The sequence below is a fragment of the Argentina silus genome (assembly GCF_951799395.1).
Source record: "Argentina silus genome assembly, chromosome: 11".
Taxonomy (NCBI): Eukaryota; Metazoa; Chordata; class Actinopteri; order Argentiniformes; family Argentinidae; genus Argentina; species Argentina silus.
In genome coordinates, this window is record NC_139665.1 from 3,172,786 (window position 1) to 3,190,178 (window position 17,393).

A 17,393-nucleotide genomic window follows, 5' to 3' on the forward strand; every position below is an offset into this window, starting at 1 on the left:
CTCGCTGTCCCCAATAGGAACTGGGTTGTTGTGGGTCTTGAATTAGCAAGCCTAATCTTAGGTACAATCCCTACATGCTAAATCAAGTCAAGATTAGTGGAGCTCGTTTTAGAGACATGACATCCTTCTCTTCAGCCACTGCATTCACAAACCACACGACCGTACTCCTAAAACAAATGGACTTTTAGCTTCTGAATGGAGTACCGTACTTTGGGTATCTTTTTTTGCAAAGTCTACAGTACTTTGGATGCAATTTACTGTATACCAAATATATTAAATTGTTTGATTGTCATTCAATGATGGTTGAAAATAACCTTCCTCAAGTTCAAATAATTCCCATTGCAATGATTCTTTCTGAATGTATGGCTTACCAGTTGACCAACATGGCTGCATTATTCTCTGCGATGAATGGAAGTTCCCCATAAACGCTCCAAAATCCTTGCAGTAAAATCCACCAAAGGAACATGTTCATTCCTCTACGAGTCTCATCGGGCTCCATCCATCAAAGGCAAAACAGTCCAGATGTGGGTTCCCCCGGCGGGTATGTTAGGGCAGGGCTGGAGTCTGGGAGTCATGGGTGCGCAGGGAGGCCCAGGAGAAGTATCCGTCTTTCTGTAGACATGGTGGTGCCTGTTAGCCCTCCACAGAAAGAATCCAAAAACTTCCCAAGGGGACCGGTCAGCCCCCCTCCATCCCACCAGTTGGAGCCTTTTGATTAACAGGAGCGGGTGTCTCTGCGGCTGGAGATTGTGTGTGTGTGTGTGTGTTTGTCCCTGATGAGCGTGGCCGGAGGAGAGCGAGTGGGCAGGACTGAGCGCGTCCCCAGCAGCACTGATGGCAGGATGCAGATTGTGACAAGGGATTAGTGAGAAACAAAAATCCGATTTTGCCTGGAGAAAGCAGCAGTCATCAGTGGATTTTCTATAGTTTATCAGAGCCAGCAGAGGGAAGCTAGAAAGGATTTTTTTTTTTTTTTTTTTTTTAAAAGCTTCAAATGCAATCTTCAGTTGGTTAACAGGATATTATGGGGTTTTTTCTCTCCACCCTCTTTTTTACCGCTGAAGATTTACCTCACGCAGCAACTGTCACATTATTGAGTTACTGTCACATTATTTTGTTTGAAAAGGATAAAACAAAATATATTGTCCAAGTACTTCTGCATAACCATTTTAATAACGGTTAAATCATATAAATAATAATGGTTAAATAATAAACAAATATTAATAATGGTTAAATAATAATTTATATCGGCTATTGTCAGTCTTCTCTTTGTTATGTCATCACTTTAATAGATTGATATCAAATGATTACTGTAACACATTCAGGGTAATTCGCGAAATAACTTACAACTACATATTTTGTACTGTAGATTAGCAGCAATATTTATAATTATGGTAGTGTTAAGATTATGTATTAACAATCAAAATTCCTTGATTTGATAAATTAACCACACATGAAAAAATATTGTATGCACTCATACTTGTATGTACAAAGGCTTTTAAGCTTATCAATAAATATACAATACATACGACCAAAGAATCCATTGTAGATACTGTAGCAGCTTTCTGCACTGCAGTTTAAAGTGTGTTTATCCTGGATGGAGGGCGTTGACTCTTGTTCTGTTATCCCTTGACCCTGCAGGACAGTACACTGTAATGATGGCCCACTTCTACCTAAAAAGGAAGATTGGCTACTTCGTCATTCAAACCTACATGCCTTGCTTCATGACCGTCATCCTGTCCCAAGTGTCTTTCTGGCTCAACCGTGAGTCTGTACCTGCCAGGACTGTCTTTGGTTAGTATAACTCAAACAGCAAATATATATATATATGTGTGTGTGTGTGTGTGTGTGTGTGTGTGTGTGTGTGTGTGTGTATTATCTGTACCCTGCTGTACTATAACACTAACATACTTCTTGTTTTGGATCAGGTGTGACTACAGTCCTAACAATGACCACCCTCAGTATCAGCGCACGGAACTCACTTCCTAAAGTGGCCTATGCCACGGCCATGGACTGGTTCATCGCAGTGTGCTATGCGTTTGTTTTCTCTGCTCTTATTGAATTTGCCACTGTAAACTACTTCACCAAAAGGAGCTGGGCATGGGATGGTAAAAAGGCCATGGAAGCTCAGCACCCTAAGGTAGGTCATTGTATGGTCCCATTCATACTGAAAACTGTTCATGACGGATGAGACACTATTGAAAATGATAGAGATCCATAGCCAAGTCTTTTTAATTTAGAATTGTATTTTCTGTGAAACATAGTAAATGGCATAAGCTTTACTCTGACTGTATTACAAGTGAAAACAATTCTGGATATGTCTATGGATGTGTTTCAGGGGAGCTTGCATCAGTATTTTCATTTAATCATTATTGTATATATTATTTTATCTGCAGAAAAGGGACCCCATGGTGCTATCAAAGAAGCCAAACAATGTTTGTTCAGCAGGGGTGAATTATACCCCTAACATCACCAAGGATATAGCTATCTCCACCATCTCAAATAGCACCTCTGTCCAGCTGAGGTCAGCTGAAACCAAAATTCAGGACCCCAAGAAAACCTACAACAGCGTAAGCAAGATTGATAAAATGTCCAGAATAGTTTTCCCTGTTCTCTTTGGAACATTTAACCTGGTGTACTGGGCAACCTACCTCAACAGGTAACCAGTGGTCAAAGGAGCAGTTTCCCCCACGTAATCTCTGACACAGCCCTATCTTCAACCATATTGGCCTACAAACTGCTGGAGAGGATATCTCATGGAGAGGAGTTTTCATTAGAGAATCATCTGTTCATTGTTTTCGTACTGTGATCTGCATGAAACCATTAGAGAGATACTGTCACCCTATTTGATTGCCCTCTCTATTCCCACTGTAAATTGCTTTCATTCAACAAGGATTTGTAAATCAACAGTGTAAATCAACATGGAGCTTTTGACTCTGCAGTTTTGTCCTGACCTCAAATGATTTTAAGTCTTAGCATTTATATTGTAAAAAAAACAAAACATTGATTAACATGCTATCCAAAGGTTTGAGATGCCATAAACCGTATTATACAGTATGTGCCTGTAACTTATGACAGCTAAATATCTTAAATCTCATATTGACATAGAGTATTTTATTGTTTTATTTTTCTTACCCACCTTCTACTGTGTAAAATTGTACTACAATCTCTACATGTCCTCACCTCTCTATAGTAAAGGTATTGTATAATTTTTTACAATGACGACCCGGGTGTAAATGTGACAGAGACAGGAAATAGACACTGATGTTGCTAATGACATAATTAAAACAACATGAATGGTAATGCACAATTTTACATTCACTGTAACCGACCAATAACATCTGATTGAACATACCATCATTACCAAAGACACTTAATTTTCACCGATGATCTTTTCCCCACAATTGACAGGAGAGTGAGAGCGTGAACTGTGAATTATAAAGCTTCATTTTTGGGGTGAAAGTGTGAACAGTTTTATCAAGATAAGTGTGCTCCTCTCGTTTCATCTGTGTGTCATGACAAGATTTGCCTGCTTTCCCCTCTTGGGATCTCCTGAGGACTGAGGGGATCGAATTATCCTGGGATGATCTTCATCTGGAAAGCACTTTTACCTGCAATGGCCCCTGTAGGGAGACCCAGGAGCAGGGGGCTGGCATCTCACCCTCAGGCTCCATGCTCTGTGAGACCAAGCGGATTGTTCAGGGAATGGGTGAGAGAGAATGCGGAGAGGGATGGGGTACAGTTATCCTGAGGTTAGAGGGATGGGGTACAGTTATCCTGAGGTTATAGGGATGGGGTACAGTTATCCTGAGGTTATAGGGATGGGGTACAGTTATCCTGAGGTTACAGGGATGGGGTACAGCTACCCTGAGGTGTATCCTAAATTTTTCCAGGGTTTTTTAGTTTTCTTTTTTTAAGAAAGGGGTGATGTATCTTTTGTTCCAACAGTACTTAGTGTTTTAAATTTGACTGTACAGTTCTCATTAAAGAGTCATGTAAATAGAGCAATGAATACATGTTTCATTCTTATTTATTGTCAAGCTCTCTATAACATAGGACATGACTGACATACTATGTGTGTATCTTATACAGTGCTGTTAAAAATGACATTCAGTTTAAATATATTCAAGTCAACATTTTAGTTATCTTTCTGAATGTTCTCTGTACTGCTGTAGTCCTTGTGCTACTTTAAATGTGTGAATAATCATTGAGGTTGTTGTCGACTTTTTGTTGTCTCAAGAACAGGGGGCTGTAGAGCACAGCACCCCTCTGAAGCACATCCACCTGTCACACCTTCACTGTCATTGAACTATGCTTGAAACCCACATGGAGGTGTCCTGTCTGTGGTAGGAGGGCCAGGAGAGGACGGACAACATGTTGCAAGCAGAGGACCCATTCGGTCCCACTAGCCACTGGCAGCCACATCTGCCATACATCTGTTTGTCAAGGATTTAGTTCCACTTAAGTTGCTTTTCCATTCAGGAGGCCTGTGCTTCCCTTTAATTTAAGCCGTAACTGATGACAAACGGTTGTTGTCCTATGCGGTGGACAGCTGGGGTGCGTGCCAGTAAGACATTTAGGATTTTCAGCTATGCTGAACAAATAAAAAGGGGATGTAATATCGCATCTTTTATAATGGTGCCGGATATGATGCTGGGAGCTACAACAATCAGCCATAGGATCACGCCATCTCATTACTAATTACTAATCGGAGAAAAATATCAACCTACACGTGCACTTTGTTTGATTGAGTAGTTAATTCACATTTATTATATTACTTTTAAATTCATGGTTACATATAATTGATGTTTTTTTTTTATTATTTTTTTTATTTAGGTTGTAGAGTTATTTATTTGGTTGTATGGTTATACTGTTTATGTAGGCTGTCTTAATCACAGGATAAATCAGCACTTGTATCTGCATGTTTCAGGAACATATATGTCAGACAACTTGAGTTCACAGGCCACTAGTGATACCACATTAATAGGCCTAATCCGTTTATTTGCAAACTGGCATGCTATTCAGAGATAGAGAGGGGGGGGGGGGGGGGAGAGATCAGGAGAACTGGTTGAAGGTCTTGGAATAATACTTCCATTCCAGATGCTGTTGAGTTTATGTCAAGTCAATCTCTCTCTCTCTCTCTCTCTCTCTCTCTCTCTCTCTCTCTGTCTCTCTCTCTCTCTCTCTCTCTCTCTCTCTCTCTCTCTCTGTCTCTCTCTTAATATTCTGTGATAGGCAGATTATATCTTCGGCCATAGAAGTCAAGAGGTTAATCCGTTATACACTATGACAATTTTCAATGCAGCCACTTGCAATACGGCCCATTGGCCGCACGGAGGTAGTCTGGCATCTTCATCCCCACCGTCACTTGTTTCACAGTTTAATTAACCAACTATCACATTCGTCCAATGGTTTGTCTAACTATGTTTCCAGTGTTTTATGTTTGTCTAATGCCAAGATACGGAAATAAGGTTAAACATTTTCCAAACGAAGTGAGTTCAGAGTTGAAGGTTATATTAGGGAAAAAACGGAATTGGCCGTTTTCCATAGTTTTCTGTCTCAAATGTAGCTAATACTTTAAACGTTTTAAAGTGAAACTTGTTTTATGGAGATTATTGATAGAGATCATATATATATATATATATGTATATATATAGATCTAAATATATATATATAGATCAACATGAATGAAACAATATCATAACATTAAATGGCACAATTAACTACTCAGAATAAGCTATGTAAAGAAAGTTTCTGGTATTGCTCTTGTGAAGTTGAAATGTGGATAGAGTTGAATAATGAATCGTTTAAGGGCTCTCACTTTGTCAGATGCTGTAGCCTATGTTATGTTACCTTGGTGAACGAACGTCATCATGCCGGTCCATAAACTGGTTAGTGTAATATGTTGCGGAAGGAGGTTGGGTGTTGTTCAAGACATTGATCATTGACGCGCCAGGGCTGGAGCGGTTCAGCAGATCCCGGCGACATTCGGACGTGGATTTCATCTTATTTATGGACGGATAACAGGAAGGGCTACGTGGTTGGCTGAACATGCTATATGAAGTAATTCTGGCTAATATTCAACACTGTTGGATCCCACCCTGTCCTGATTCCATCGTTAGTCTACACAGCGGCTCAACAACGCAGAAGTCTACCGCCTTGATCAAGTAATTTCATGAAAAATGACAACCAAGTTGCTGGTCTCCTTCTTACTTCTGACGGTCCAACGTGGGCGGTAAGTGTGTCATTATTAGCAAGGTGACATGAGTCGTTTTCCAATTGTTGAAATATGTTATTGACTTTTATTATTAATTGTAATACGATTTGGAATGCTCTGTGTATCAAATAGTAGGCTACATTATCCTCTCTATCGCAAGAAAGCGCATTGCACTTGCAGAATGTTATGTTCAAACTTCCGAGTTGCCATGTGTTTGATGTCATTATTTTTCTAAATGTATTTTTGCATGTTACACTATTATTTTCTGTTTTGTGTTCGCACTTCCCGTGAGAAAAAAAGTGTTGTTGTACTTGAAGAATAGGCTATGTGTTATAGAATAAAACAGATGTTTCTTGTATATTTAGCTCAGACCCACGCCAATACGACGAGGACTATGAGGATGTCACTGTCAATCAAGTGTTTGTCCCGAAAAACCATCAGGCCGATGCCACGCAAATACTGAATAACTTGCTGAAGGAGTACGACAAGAAACTTCGTCCAGATATTGGAGGTGAGTTGTATTTCTCTGTCTTTGCTATGGATTTAGGCTACAGGCTACTGTAAAGTTTGTGCACTCTGGGTAACGAAGTTGCTTTGTGCCTTAGAAACAAATATAGCGCTGTCCAGGGTGCTGAAAGGCCTTCCCCATGCGCGGGGCTCGGTGACTAGTCATGCATGTTTTTTCCCAAAGAACCCAGAGCTCACATGATTCACCTTTATGTGAGCAGATATTATAGCAGTTCAGACTAATGGACTATAGGCTGCCTAATCTGCATAGTTTGGCTGATTATTATGGCCAACACAGATTCAAATGATATGCATTTCATTACATTTCTCTCACGATAGGACAGACGTCTTGTCCCTCTTTGATTGCAGATTAAATCTAGATGAAAGGCAGTTGTCACAACTCAGCTTGGCTATTAAATATTAACAAATGCACTTGAGGAGAACATGCAGTCAAAAGACAGATTCAGGACATGTACGGTAATGAGTACAGAGTGCATCCAGGTTTTGGGGATGGCTGAGGCATGTAAACACAGAAGAGTGAACAGTGGAATGATGATTTATTATACCAAGACTAAGGAGAGAAGGGGAGGGGGGGGGGGGGGGGGGGTTGTGCCCAAAGACCAAATATAAGGGAGTCCCTAAACTAAAACTAACCAAGACCTAAGAATGCTGCTAGACACAGTCTAGACAGTCTAGTGCCAACACTCTAAGCTAACCGAAAACACACCAGACGGCACCTGCCCCCCAACTAACTAGTGTATATAGACAGGAGTAACCTACGTCTGTAAATGATACCCATGGGCTGCTCTCACCTACACCACCTCTCTCCTGTTACTGGAAGGAAAATACAATGGATGAATTATGAAGGAATGAGGTCTGAACAGAGAATTGTCACAATGAATTTACACACACACTCACACACTCACAGACAGAAACAAAAGGATCTCATGAGGGGAGGAAGTGCAGGGTTTAAATACGTCAGGCCATCCTCTGATCGGTTATGGAGGTGATGAGGAATGAGGTGCAGCTGAACCAAATTGATTGCCAGAATGCCTGAGAAGGATGGAGACAGGTAGCAGGATGGAAACACAAGGCAACACAAGACACAACCAAAACGTTCGTAACACTGCCTCTGCAGCTAAGCTTTTCCTTCACAGCCGTCTCTAGGAAATATGTTTGTGTTTGTCTAAACTCCCCGAGCTGGGTAACTAAATGATTGAACCACATCAATCTCTCATGAGCACACATTAATTTTCTTTGTATTCAATATTCTAAATATTTAATGTGTACATACTGCTATATTCAGTGTCACTGTCTGCAGGTCAGGTGACATCTGTGCACATAGGGTTGGATGCAGTACTGTTGCTAGTGAATGTTTTTTTCAAAATCAAAACATGCTGACATGATGCTGACATGATGCCCTCCTCACATCTTGCAGTATATTCATGCCTTTCTCATGTAAACACCTCACATATCTGAGCTCGTATTGGATGTGTCCTGTACTTGGTATACTATGGCTTGCACCGTGTGATTCTTTTTTTTTTATAGTTCATGGCTTGAACGTCACCTGCCAGATTATGGATACTGATGTATCCCTCGGTTCATCTCACATGAGGAAGTACCGCTTTTGTGGCCCTATTATGTCAGCTTCCTTTTGGGTTGTCGGGGGATCCTAGACAAAGTGGGTCAGAATACATTACTCAGCATGCCATGCTCCGCCTAGTTCGGAATCACACCATGGTACACAGAAGATTCTGGAAGAGAGATTCCTCCAGGCTCACTGGGCTTCTGGGAGTTGAACCTTGATTGCTCCTTTGTCGAGTTCTCCTCGGACTACGTGTAATGAGCGACACGATGACAAGCTCATTTAAAAAGATGTCATGACTACTCTGTTGCCATGCCCACAAAGCATGTGGGGTTGCACAGGTTAGACCTGGAGCAGTGTGAGGAACATTCAAGTCGAAGTGTTTGAGAATACCACCGACTGCCAGCTGTTGCAGCGTGTTATACAGCACACCACGTTCTACATTAGTTTACTGTTTAGCACCTGATCAGCCAGAGGAGGTGTCCGAGGAGTCTGGTTCCTCTCAAGGTTTCTTCCTCCCAAGAAGTTCTTCCTTGCCGATGTTTCTCTCTATGGTTTCTATGGTTCAGTGTTAGTTCATATTGTTTGTATTGTATTTATCGTTTATATTGTTCTTGTTGTAAAGCACTTTGAGACAATTGTCTTTGTAAAAATAGATAGAAATACATTGATTAATTGATTCATAGTAAGTCAAACACGTATAACAGTCTGTGTGAGAAAATAAAGCTAGAGTGAAGTGTTCAGTATGAAGTATCGGCTTTGGGCTTTGTGTAGGTACTCATGAGAAGGTTTGTGTGTATATGTGTGTATATGTGTGTGTGTGTGTGTGTGTGTGTGTGTGTGTGTGTGTGTGTGTGTGTGTGTGTGTGTGTGTGTGTGTGTGTGTGTGTGCTGGTTTTCTTTACCATTTGCCCTGACCAGAAACAACTCTGCATCCTAGTAACAGTTAGGTCCGGAAATATTTGGACAGTGACACAATTCGCATAATTTTGGCTCTGTACACCACCACAATGGATTTGAAATGACACAATTGAGATGCAATTGAAGGGCAGACTTTCATCTTTAATTCAAGGGGTTGAACAAAAATATTGTATGAAACGTTTATTTTATACACATTTTTATACACAGTCCCCCATTTTCAGTGGCTCAAATGTAATTGGACAAATTAACATAAGCATAAATAAAATGTAAATTTTTAATACTTTGTCGAGAATCCTTTGCAGGCAGTGACTGCCTGAAGTCTGGAACCCATGGACATCACCAAATGCTGGGTTTCCTCCTTTGTGATGCTTTGCCAGGCCTTTACTGCAGCTGTCTTCACTTGTTGTTTGTTCGTGTCAGCAAGTGAAATGCATGCTCGAGATCAGTTGATTGACTCGGCCATTGCAGAATATTTCACTTCTTTGCCTTAAACTCCTGGGTTGCTTTCGCAGTATGTTTTGGGTCATTGTCCATCTGCACTGTGAAGCGCTGTTCAATCAACTTTTCTGAATTTGGCTGAATCTGAGCAGACAGTATATACAGACCAGAGAAACTTGTTGTTGCCTTTTGGCAAACTCAAAGCAGGCTGTCATGAGCTTTTTACTGAGGAGTGGTTTCCATCTGGCCACTCTACCATAAAGGCCTGATTGGTGGAGTGCTGCAGAGATGGTTGTCCTTCTGGAAGGTTCTCCCATCTCCACAGAGGAACTCTGGAGCTCTGTCAGAGTGACCATTGGGTTCTTGGTCACCTCCCTGACGATGGCCCTTCTCCCCTTATTGCTCAGTTTGGCTGGGCGGCCAGCTCTAGGAAGAGTCTTGGTGGTTCCAAACTTCTTCCATTTAAGAATGATGGAGGTTACTATGTTCTTGGGGACCTTCAATAGTGCAGAAATGTGTACCCTTCCCCAGATCTGTGCCTCCACACATTCCTGTCTCAGAGGTCTACGGACAATTCCTTCGATCTCAAGGTCTGGTTTTTGCTCTGACATGTACTGTCAACTGTGGGACCTTATATAGACAGGTGTGTGCCGTTCCAAATCATGTCCAATCAATTGAATTTACCACAGGTGGACTCCAATCAAGTCATAGAAACATCTCAAGGATGATCAATGGAAACAGGATGCACCTGAGCTCAATTTCGAGTGTCATAGCAAAGGGTCTGAATACTGAATACTATGTAAATGTGATATTTCAGTTTTTTATTTTTAATAAATTAGCAAACATTTCTAAAAACCTGTTTTGGCTTTGTCATTATGGGGTATTGCAGGGTGTGTATAAAATGGAAAAAAAATGAATTTAATCCATTTTAGAACAAGGGGTCTGAATACTTTCCGAATGCACTGTATAGTAATTTCATCAACCTCGATGACTGAATTACTGAAGATTACTGAAGTTTTGATGTTTTATTTATTTTTTGATGTTTTATGTTTTATTTTTCATTGGAAGACTTTAGCCTTTGAGTGCTGTTTACCACTTCCTTGTACCAGGGCTGTACAATTCCCTCACTACCTCAGGTGAGCTGCCATGTGACACATCCTGTCAGCAGGGAGGGAGGACATGACTACCTTTCTCAATGTTTCAAGGCCCATGACATCTAATTAGGTCTCTCACGTGAGATGGACTCACAGTCTTGGAGAGACTCATTTAAATGGACTTATAGTCTGATCATACAGAGCACTCGTCTTTGACTTCCCATGTAGTTCATCATGCCATTCCCCATCCCTTAATCTAGCAAGTGCACAGAAGATCCTGCCTGCATCCTTTAGTTGGTTACATATTGTATGTCACTGCTGGGGGGGGGGGGGGGGTCATGTGTAGATGGGTGTAAAATAAACCCTATGGATGTTAACCTTCTTAAGAGTATCATCAACTCCCCTGTTGTTAGGGATTAGGAGAATTCTCTCTGCGGTTTATGGGTGGAATACAAATGATTATTTCAGCAATAGCAATGCAAAGAAAGGCTTTGAAACAGCTCAGTGTAATCCCCAGACATTCTGTTGGAATCTACTGTGAAATGTATAATACTAATGAAATCTGTCTGCCATTGTTAATACTCAGCTAATCTTTATTCCATATTTTTCTGAATGCAAGAGTGAATATTCAAGAAATGCAGTGTGTGTGTGTGTGTGTGTGTGTGTGCGTGCATGCGTGTGTCAGAAATAGGGCAGGGATAGGCCAACTTAACAGTGTGTATGCATGCGAAGAGGAAAAATCTGCAATATGAACAAACCTCTCCCACTTCTCAAATACAGTATACTTAACTCCACAAACACATACAGCACAGTGCTGTAGAAACACTTCACCGGGCAAGCAACGCTCCAGGAACAGGCATCCAACAGGCATCCGAGGAAGGAACAGGCATCCAACAGGCATCCGAGGAAGGAACAGGCATCCAACAGGCTTCACTTGACCTAATGTTCCCGTGCCTCATTACAGAAAGTTCAGCCATCTCCTCTGGCTGTGCAGTGATCAGGTTAGCAGCAGGTACAATGGCTGGCCGGAGACAGAACCACACATCCTAATGGTGGGATTGCCAGAGGGGCACATCCACAAAGGCCTAATATAATGAACAATGCCATCTTCCCCTTTCCCACTCAGCTAAAAGTATTAGTGTTTGTACCGGCTCTGAACTGCTGTAAGCAGAGGCTTGGGGCTAGCTATGTTATTGAGCAAGATGTGATATCATTAAAGTCAGCTCTGCAGTTTACCTGGGCAATCACACACTATCAAACCAGGCACAGACTAATTTACTTTGTTTTCTTCTGAAAAAGTCCTATATTCTCTTACCATTTTACAGGTAATGAGAGCTATTAGATGGAAATACATGTCTCAAAAATCGATCTAGTTCTTCTTTCAATAGAGTACTCATGGGATGGGAAATGCTTTTGTGATGTTCCAGCCTGGTCCTGGCCTAAATACTATTTGACAATGCACTTTGGAAGTCTGGTTTGATGCTTTGTAGCCAACCAAGAGCAATTTCTCTGGTTTTCATTGAGGATGGAATTCAATCTTCCACAGCAATGTTCTCTTGTGCCTTTCTTTGTAAATTACTGCCCGTCTTACTGGCACTTCTTGTTCTGAAAACTGGAAGTATAGTGGCAGAATTTCAACCTTTCAACCTTAAGTTTGCCAGGAACATGGCTGTGAGCTCTGTGGAATGTCTTGAGGCGTCAAAGCTGTGATGTCATCAGTTTGGATGTAATAAGCTCGATTGTGGTTGTGTCCCCTTATCAACAGCTCCTAATTTAAATACTGTGGTTTTTAGGGTGATATAAAAAGCAGAGGTCAGGGAAAAGCTCTTTCTTTCCTCTTTCTACCTTTTGTGAGGTTATCATCATGTTGTGAGTAGCATTGTTTTGAATGACCAGTGGTCATCTCTCTATCTCACTCTCTATTAGGATGTAACATTTCTCTATGAAGTATTCGCCTTGTAATAGTTGTATAAGTATACAGTATTATTAAAGCCTCACTTGATTCATTCTATTTGACCTTCCTTGCACTAATTCAGCACAAACTTAACAATTATTTGCACATAGTGATAATTACATTGGAATCAGATTATCAATATTAGATATGTTTTGCTATTAACAAAATGTATAAGATATAGACAAAAGTCTCTGCTAAACCTTCACGTGGAAACTGATATTAATATAAATCTGTCTACAGAAGCACCTACTTTAAAGAAGGACATAAATGAATAACTATATAGTTCTATCTGCGCAGGCCCCTTTCAATTCAATTTTTAAAACTAAATATTACAAATGGTTCCCTGTAGGAGATTGCGCCTGGTACAATCCGGTGATGCTTCTGAAGAGATAGCCCACCTTTCTCCCATCACAATAAAGGGACCTTGCAAGCGCTTCAATTCTATCCAGCGAACCACTCTTCACGAGCTAAGCACAAGAGGGGCAAGGTGAGGGTTCTCCTTCATCTCCTTCAGAGAGACTCTTTCAGACGACTTGATTCAACCCCTCACTATGAAACCTTGAAAAACGCCCTGGTTGACTTAAAAATTGATACAAGAATGTTCCCCCTGTCTACATGACGCAGTTCTCCGATACAGCACCAAGGTCTGTGTGCCCCACTGCAGGTGCAGACACGTCTCGGCTGTAAAACCTCTGAAATGTAGGTGAAGAAGCCCAGCTGGCAGCAGCACATATCTCTGAAACAGAGACACCCTTGAACAGGGCCCAGGACATCGCCAACTCACAGATAGTGCGCCCTCCGGAGGCTGCAATCCCCAATGATTGTAAGCCTCAACAATGGCACCCACAATCCAATGGGAGGGTTTGCAAAGCAAGCGAACAGCTGATGATAATTTGAGGAGATTTATATAGATAAGAAATAATGTAAGCAATCTAACTTAATTCAGGTCATACAATCAAAAGTGTAAACACACAACATATAAAACATACCATTGTAGGCGATAGTTACAAGAAACAAATCAATTAAGAATAAGATTGCCTTAGCCAGACTATACGTGCTAATACCAGATCGAATAAGCAGTCTCGTCAAAAGAATGTTCTGAAAACATTTTATGCCATCCCAGACCAAATGGAATAAACAGTGTTCTCCACAGGTATTCAGCTGGATCTGGAGCTAACGATGCGATACCATTACAATGATCATTGTAATAAACTGATTGGCCATTTGGCTGAATTCCTGTGGAGCTTTATCAAAGATACATACTGTAGCAAAACGCTGGAAAGAAACATCACACAATAATGAAAATAACATCAAAATACTTCTGGTGGTAAAACATGTTAAATGATTAGGATTCTGATATTCTGAATGTAAAGTTCCAGCATGTAACATTCAAGCTTTCTAAAAGCTTCCTAATCTTTGTCATGACTATGTTTAATCGGTAGTGGGAATGAGATCCCTTGAAATAAATATTTCATTTATGAACGCTGTTTTTATCCCGCAAAAGTGCTTTCTAAAATGGAGTGTCCTACCCCGTTTTCAGTTTGTATACAAACATGTTTTTACTAACCATGACCGGGGTTGGAGAAGCCTGGACTAGAGGGTGAAGGGAGTGGCATCATGAGCAAACCAATCTGGTTTGTTCGTACGGTATATTTGTGTTTACATAGTCCCTCATGAAGACCCAGACCTCAGGGCAAGGTGCCAGAGAGCCTGTAGATACATCCCTCATAAGGGGGTGTGTCCCTGCCAACAAGGTGATTGAGAGGTCAGGTGAATGGGGCAGGTGGGTCCGACGAGACGGGGTAATTTATTTCTCATCACATTGACAGGCTAACTGGGTGCTAAAGCTGCTCCTCCATTAAACCCTCATGGGGTCATTTGACACTGCAGATGGGAATTGTAATCATGCTTGTCTGATCATGGGGGAGGCAGGAGTGGGCTGGGCTGGGCTGGGATGTCTCTCCCTGCCTGCCGGGCTGCCTGCTGGGAACTCATTAATAACAGAACAGACAGGACAGGCAACTCACCATAGGGAACATCAAAGAGGACCAATCCTCATAGATATTCCTTTAGCAAAAACCGGCCCATATGTCATTAGGCCTACTGTACATTAACGTTGACGTAATGTTTCAGAGTACAACCAAAAGACAATGGAAAAAGTTTACATTTAGCCACGTGCTCAGGTCCAATATTACACCTACAAATACCATAAGGAAGTTGCTGACAGGAATGACTATGATGTCTAAAATGGCACTCACATCCAATCTGCCCTGACACTGTGACAAGCTATATCCTTCACATGCTTCATTGTGTTCTCCTGCGTTTACAGGGCTGTGTTGCAATCAAAATATGTCCACATGCTGATATTCCTGTGAAAAGCATAGTGACAATCTGTGCTGAGTATCGCCTACAATACCACCTCAACAGTTAATTGCTGGAGTTGCCAAGTCCGTGAGCAGTGAGAAAGGGTGATGTGCAACGATAGAGGGGCACTTAGCCAGACAGGCGTGAGCTGTTCATTACAGCAATGCCTTAAGATAAGATTGAACGCTAGTAGGTATATAGAACAGGCTTGAAATGACACAGGAAGCTAAGCAAAAAAAACTAGAGTGTGAATTGTTTATGACATCTTATTCAATAAACCAAAGCGGTTAAGGTGACTATCTTTACGTCTGTTCAGATGTCACTGGAATGGAATTGAAGTAGATTTTCAAAGTAAATACTCCGCAGCATCCTCTGCTATGTGCATTAGGAAGGACGTATACCTGTAGGATATGTGGCTGCAGGTGATTGTTCTGGCTAAGTGTGTGTGCATGCACACATCAGGCAATGGCAACCGGCAGGGAGCTACCAAAGGAAGAATACTTTGCTACAGTAGCAGGTAGGTTGGAGGTGGGGGAGGGTGTGTAACCATGACTTGCAACCCGAATGTCACGAGTTCCCATCAGCTTTGGCACAATTTTGACAAAAATGTTTTTTCAAATGCCTTACTTACCTTAACCTCAAAGTACTACGTAGTTACAGTTGCTAACGTAGTGCATTGTTGTTGTTTCTCATGATTTATCTGCTTCATGTTGTGCTTCATGGAAGTGTAGAGATTTCATGTTATGTTAAGGTGCAGAAGGTGCAGATGCCAGTACTGTCGTTTCTGCATGCACGTTTTCTTAGGAGACGTGCATGTAAAAATCTGTTTGCCTCAATACCAAATACATGGGGAAGATTGGCAGCATGAAATGCCATCTATTAATTTGGTGCCAGAGTTGTTAATGTCTATAATTAGCAGTTAGAGGTAATTGTTTCCGATACATGGCTCTGGTTGGTAAATTCCTTTCCATTCATTTGGAAATTAGGTATTGTTGGGTATTGTTGTATATATATATATATGTATATACTATTATTCCTATTATTATCAGGAGTGTGTTCCACTTGATTTGATATTGTATCTGATGTTGGAATGTCCCCTGAACCAATTTTGACATGGTTTGTCAGCTTTGTGATTTGGTTTGATTCATCATGACGTTTTACACTGTTTCCCCTCTTTTGCAGTGAAACCGACTCTTATAGATGTTGAAATATATGTCAATAGCATCGGACCTGTGTCATCAATTGACATGGTAAGTGAATATTCTTTCTCCCTCTCTGTCTTTCTCTGTCTATCTCTCTCTATCTCTTGCACACACACACACACATTTGCATGCACGCAAGCACGTACACACACAGTGAGAGAGAGAGAGAGAGAGAGAGAGAGGGCTTTATCCTGCCTATCATGAACATTGTTTGCCAAGAGCTACTTTTGCTGTGCTGAGAGGAGGTCATCTGTGGGCCAAGAGAGTTAAAGTAGCATATACTTTCAATCCCATCTCCTGTGAGCTCGACTGCACAGGCATGCGGGTCATTTATCTGCAGATGAGGTGAAATGAGTGGGACTAGGAAGGATAGAGGGTGCAGTTGACACTTCCCTTAGACTCCTCATAATGCTCTTACTGTTATGCCTCTGTCTACCCTTGTAAATACAGTAGTACGTTGAAGTAATGCAGTAATATTCAGCATCCAAATCTGTACACAGGATATCATGGAGAGTTGATTTAATTATATCATAAGTCATTTAGAAATTAAATTATGTTGCTTGTAGAGTAGTCAGTGTGGTGTGCTGTCTTGTCACTGTTGGGCTGTAAAATAAGTCAGCGGGAACACGGGCAATTGTGTTCAGAAAAAAACAAGTTCAAACTGCTATACTTATGCCTAGGTCACTGGGCCATCACAGGCAGGAGTGGCAACTATGTCTAAGTACAAGTAAGTTTCTGCTGGATACACAGCGACTGGTCTGTCTTCACCATGATGTGACTTAGTGATAGCCTATAGGCGGGCACCAAACGCTCCCATAGCACCACCCCTGTCTCCTTGGTAAATGTTACAATGCCAGAGAGAAAACAACATATCTCTTCAGCTCGGCTTGGCTGCAAATCTTGGCACACTTCAGTGCACACCAAGCCTCACTCTCTGAATGGTGGAGGGACCCTGTGTAGGACTCACAGGGCCTAATGTCCATTTAGCGCTTTAGATCTCGTGAACTCCACTTCTGGAAGAAAAAGCAGGTCATCCCTGCAGGGTATATGACATATGTAGTATGTACAATAACAGTTTATGGTTTAATAGGCAATGTACTGTACTGTACTC

The 17,393-nt window shown here is 41.3% G+C and overlaps 2 protein-coding genes across 3 annotated transcripts in view; one reads left to right on the forward strand and one right to left on the reverse strand.

Annotated features, from left to right (window-relative positions):
* Positions 1-499, reverse strand: part of LOC310812365 (gamma-aminobutyric acid receptor subunit beta-3-like) — a gene marked incomplete at both ends in the record, with an annotated part of 29,154 nt that extends 28,655 nt beyond the window's left edge. For both annotated transcript variants that reach the window (XM_083680886.1, XM_083680885.1), the window contains one exon: positions 372-499. In XM_083680886.1, coding sequence (XP_083537012.1) covers positions 372-499 — 128 coding nt within the window. The remainder of the gene's footprint in view (positions 1-371) is intronic.
* Positions 500-6,182: 5,683 nt separating this feature from the next.
* The window catches only part of LOC310811750 (gamma-aminobutyric acid receptor subunit gamma-3-like), a gene marked incomplete at both ends in the record, with an annotated part of 30,376 nt that continues 19,165 nt past the window's right edge, over positions 6,183-17,393 (forward strand). Inside the window, 3 exons of the mRNA XM_083680040.1 lie at positions 6,183-6,235; positions 6,583-6,728; positions 16,263-16,330. Coding sequence (XP_083536166.1) covers positions 6,183-6,235; positions 6,583-6,728; positions 16,263-16,330 — 267 coding nt within the window. The remainder of the gene's footprint in view (positions 6,236-6,582; positions 6,729-16,262; positions 16,331-17,393) is intronic.